This window comes from Coenobita brevimanus, chromosome 70, assembly GCF_032717465.1.
Source record: "Coenobita brevimanus isolate Jiangsu-jjx chromosome 70, ASM3271746v2, whole genome shotgun sequence".
NCBI classification, from domain to species: Eukaryota; Metazoa; Arthropoda; class Malacostraca; order Decapoda; family Coenobitidae; genus Coenobita; species Coenobita brevimanus.
This window is the reverse complement of record NC_137023.1, coordinates 43,790,427-43,794,494: the sequence shown is the minus strand read 5'-3', so window position 1 is coordinate 43,794,494 and position 4,068 is coordinate 43,790,427. Positions and strand designations below refer to the sequence as shown.

At 47.8% G+C, this 4,068-nt stretch overlaps 2 protein-coding genes across 2 annotated transcripts; both read right to left on the bottom strand.

The window, feature by feature from the left end:
• Window positions 1–740: 740 nt before the first annotated feature.
• Window positions 741–1,943, bottom strand: LOC145406314 (uncharacterized). Its single transcript, XM_080277477.1, has one exon. The coding sequence runs from the start codon at window positions 1,941–1,943 to the stop codon at window positions 741–743; it is 1,203 nt and encodes a 400-aa protein (XP_080133603.1).
• A 314-nt stretch (window positions 1,944–2,257) lies between these two features.
• Window positions 2,258–3,406, bottom strand: LOC145406379 (uncharacterized). Its single transcript, XM_080277545.1, has one exon. It carries the CDS (start codon window positions 3,404–3,406, stop codon window positions 2,258–2,260), a length of 1,149 nt encoding a protein of 382 aa, XP_080133671.1.
• Window positions 3,407–4,068: the final 662 nt, after the last annotated feature.

The window sequence follows — 4,068 nt, the reverse complement described above, 5'->3', positions numbered from 1 at the left end:
AACTTACTATTGGCAGGTAATATTGCAGACTATCTCTAACCTCTCCACCTCGAGAGATGTTCCCTAAGCCAGATATAATTTTGGCAGTATCAAGGACAGTATAATATAAACAACTGATCAGATGATATGGAAGGAGTCAGTGGAGAGTGTTCCTTACCTCTTCAGAACAATAGATCTCCCCCAGTCTGAATAAAATCGCCTGGCAGTAACAAGGATGCAAGCGGAATAAAAGTCATGGTCATAAAGAGGTATTAAAAACCTAAACTAACTGACAAAGAACAGTAAGCAAGTAATATATATATATATATATATATATATATATATATATATATATATATATATATATATATATATATATATATAAATTGATACTGGTCTGAAACTGGGCGTCCATGGTGCAAAAACTACTTATATACTGTATTACAAAGAGAGAGATGTTAGGATAGGAGAAACATAGTGATGAACTCCTTTTCACGGTATAAATATATTTATTCAAACCTCAGTACATTTGTGTACAGAAGAGAGGCAGACCAAAAACACAAAGATGGCTGTGGACAAAGTGTTAGGATGACTTGACTTTTATTTTCAAGATGATTGTGTACACATTATTTTTGTAAGATGAATAAGTTACCGACGCTTCAGAATATTTCAAAGGTTTTGAATAGAAATTGTATTCTGTTATTGTCTCGTAGGATTGTTTGTCCTAGTTTGTTCAGTAAATACTGCCGTGAACTCCATTCCTATCCCAGTGGATTGAAGGGCTGAGCAGGACGTTGGTAATTGTAGCCAGTGTTGCAGTCAGGTTGGTAGGTGCTGGTGGCCGTGATAGTGTTCACCTGCTGGCTGTACACTGTTGACGTCACGAAGTTGGTGTTGTAGACCGTCGAGGTTACATACTCTGTACGAGTCTGGCCAGGCAGCTGCTGAGTTCTGGTCTCAGTGCGGGTCACAGTGACGTACTGGGTCTGGGCCGGGAGGTTGACTGTGGTGGGTATGGTCTGCTGGGTGTAGATGGTGGTGGGGACGACCTGTGTGGACACCTGAGTGCTCACCACCTGCTGGGGCACGGTCACCGTCCTGGTGATGAGTTGAGGCACTTGCTGTGTACGGTACACCGTTGAGTACTGTTGCTGTACCTGTGTACGTGTCACATACTGCGTCTGTGTGTTGGTAAGGTACACCTGCGAGAAGATGGTGGTGGTGACTGGAACGACTTGCGTAGATGTTACGACTTGGGTCTGACCAGGCTGAGTGATGGTTTGTATCACCACGTTAGTGGAGACAACAGTTGAAGTGCGAACAACATCCTGACCTGGGACGACAACGGTGGAGACAACAGTGCTGTACTGGGTGCTCTGGACGGTACTTGTCCGGCCAGGGAGTTGTTGGGTCCTGGTGACAACCTGGGTCTGGTAGACGGTGCTGACGACCTGCTGTGGAACGACCTGTGTAGACACCACATTTCTGATGATGGTTGTCGGAACCTGTTGCACACGAGTGGTGAAGCTGGTTTGATACTGAACCTGAGTTCTTACCACTTGTTGAGTCTCTGTGACGTAATTCACTTGAGGTGGTAGAGTGATCGCTTGGGTACGAACTCTCTCCTGTGTGCTGGTGACTGTCACTGTGCGGTACTGAACGGATGGTATCTCCTGGGTGCGTAATATTTGTGAGGTGATAGTGGTGAACACCTGCTGAGTGCGTACTGATGTCTGGGTGACATAACTGACGTCAGTGCTGTACACGGTGGAGGGAATAACCTGAGTCGAGTACTGTGTCTCTGTACGGTAGATGGTTGATGGCTGGCAGGTATCTGGTCGAGGCGGCAGGTAATTTTGGGGTGACTGCCGGTTGATCCTGTTACCCCACACCTGCCGTCGCTGCCGTTCCACTGAGGCCCCCAGCGTCCCCACCACCAGCCATGCCAGCACAGCTACCTTCATCTGGAGGAAGAGTCACTGAGTTATCTGGAACATATACCGGTAAATTAGTTTATGACAATATCATTCACAGTGAAAACACAGAGGTACTTACCATTGTTATTGGTCTTGGGGAAAAAAAGGATATAATAAATAGAAAAAGATCAGTTAATTAAACATGTATTGTTTCGTCGTATCTTTACATAAATAGAAGAGCTTTAGGATGATTGTTTCAGGCTTTTGAAATGCATCATATTAACTGAAATTCATAAAATAGACGTGTAAATTTTCTTCATCTATATAGTTTAGTATTTTCACAACACTGAGTCATGATGTCATCAAAAGTTGAATGGAACAGAGGGCTGGTTGTAGTTGTATCCTTGCTGAGCACATGTGCCGGTGACGGTTTGTGTGACGGTGACCTGGCGGGGTTGGTTGACGGTCTGGTAAACAACCTCCTGACGCTGCTGAGTCTGTGCCACCTGCTGAGTCACCACGCGGTCCGGGCCAGGTACTTGGACCACGGAGGTGCGGACCTCCTGCTGGGTCTGGACCACTGGAGCAGGAGTGTTGTACTGAGTCTGGACCACGGTCTGCACCTGAGTGAATGGCTGCACTCTGGTCTGGTAGATGGTGGTGTAGATGGTAGTAGGCACTGCCTGTGTCCGTACAACTTCTTGAGGCACCAACTGAGTACTTATTTGTGTCTGGGTCTGCACGTTGGTCCTGGTCACCACCTGTTCGCGGGTGGCGTATTCTGTCCTGTACTGAGTGTTGACGGAGGTGAAGGGGATAACCTGTTGTCTTTGAACATAGCTTGTGCGAACTATATTTTGTCCCTGGACAACGCTGGTCTGGACAACTTGGCTTGCTATAGTAGAGGTTACATAATTGGTTCTTCCAGGCTGCTGGCGTCTCACGACCGAGGTTTGGACCACCGTCTGCACACGAGTGCGGACAACATCAGGTCCAGGGATGGAGACCACCTGGGTTTGTTGTCGAGTCTGAGTCTGGTAGTTGACGACTGGTTGATTGACTGTTTGGATCTGTGTCCTGGTAACTTCAACAGGTACGACCTGTGTCTGAACTTGAGTCTGTGTGATATAGCTGACCTGTGGGACGACCTGAGTGGAAGTGACATAACGGGTTTCCTCCCTTGGGGGGCTTGGAATGGTCTGGGTGATGACTCTGTCAACAACCCGTACAGTGGTTTGTTGGACGACACTGGTCTGGTACTGGACCTGAGTCTGGACACGTGTGCTATAGATTGTGGTGGGAACGACCTGCTGTCTGTAGAGGGTGGTGGTGACGTATTGGGTGTCTGCTCTGGTTTGTGTCTGTACGGCGACTGAGGTCTGCACTTTGGTGTCGTAGACAACTGAGGTGACGGGAGGGCAGACTGGTTCAGGGCGAGGAGGCAGGTAGCCTCCCTGGGGCGATGCTGAGGCGAGCCCCAGCACCAGCAGCGTCGCTGTCAAGCGCCACATCCTGCAAAGAGAAATGCCACAGGTTAGAGCAGCGGTGATTGGAACCTCCGCGTCTCGGCAACTCATTTGGGAATAAAGTCCAATCACGCGCCGCTCCACCTGTGGGATTTCTCTCTGCGTTGTGGGCTGAATCGAGAGGACTTTATCGCCCAGATGAGTCGCGAGACACGGGCCTGGTCTTTAAAGTATTACATCATTATTCTGAGTCAGTCTTGATTTTTATGTTTCAGTAATGATAGACCGTGGTTTATATTTCTCTGTGGCCAGGCCTCGTATACCTGAAGAGATTGGCCACGAACAAATTGCCGCCACACCATCCTGTCGTCAGCCATCATGCTGCCTCCCACCCCCCTATCTCACACCACCCTCATTCGTATACCTCTCCACCCCGTCCCTCCACCAGTCTTTGGTCTCCCTTTGTCGCTTTCTGCTTCCACCTCATTCACATATACTTTCATATTCAGTTAGACTATCCATTTGTTCCACGAAGCCAAGCAATCTAAGGGCACTTTTCTGTTAAACACATGCCACCACACCATTGTTTCAAACTTCATTTGTCCGTCTGTCCCTCCATTTAACTCCACATGTCCCTCTCAGATAACTCATTTTCAGCCCACTCACTCTTTATTTATATCCCTCCAGCAGAGTCCAAAGTTCACTGC

Coding starts and splice junctions, on each gene's coding strand:
- LOC145406314 (XM_080277477.1), bottom strand. CDS start 1,943: ATGAAGGTAGCTGTGCTGGCATGGCTGGTGGTGGGGACGCTGGGGGCC.
- LOC145406379 (XM_080277545.1), bottom strand. CDS start 3,406: ATGTGGCGCTTGACAGCGACGCTGCTGGTGCTGGGGCTCGCCTCAGCA.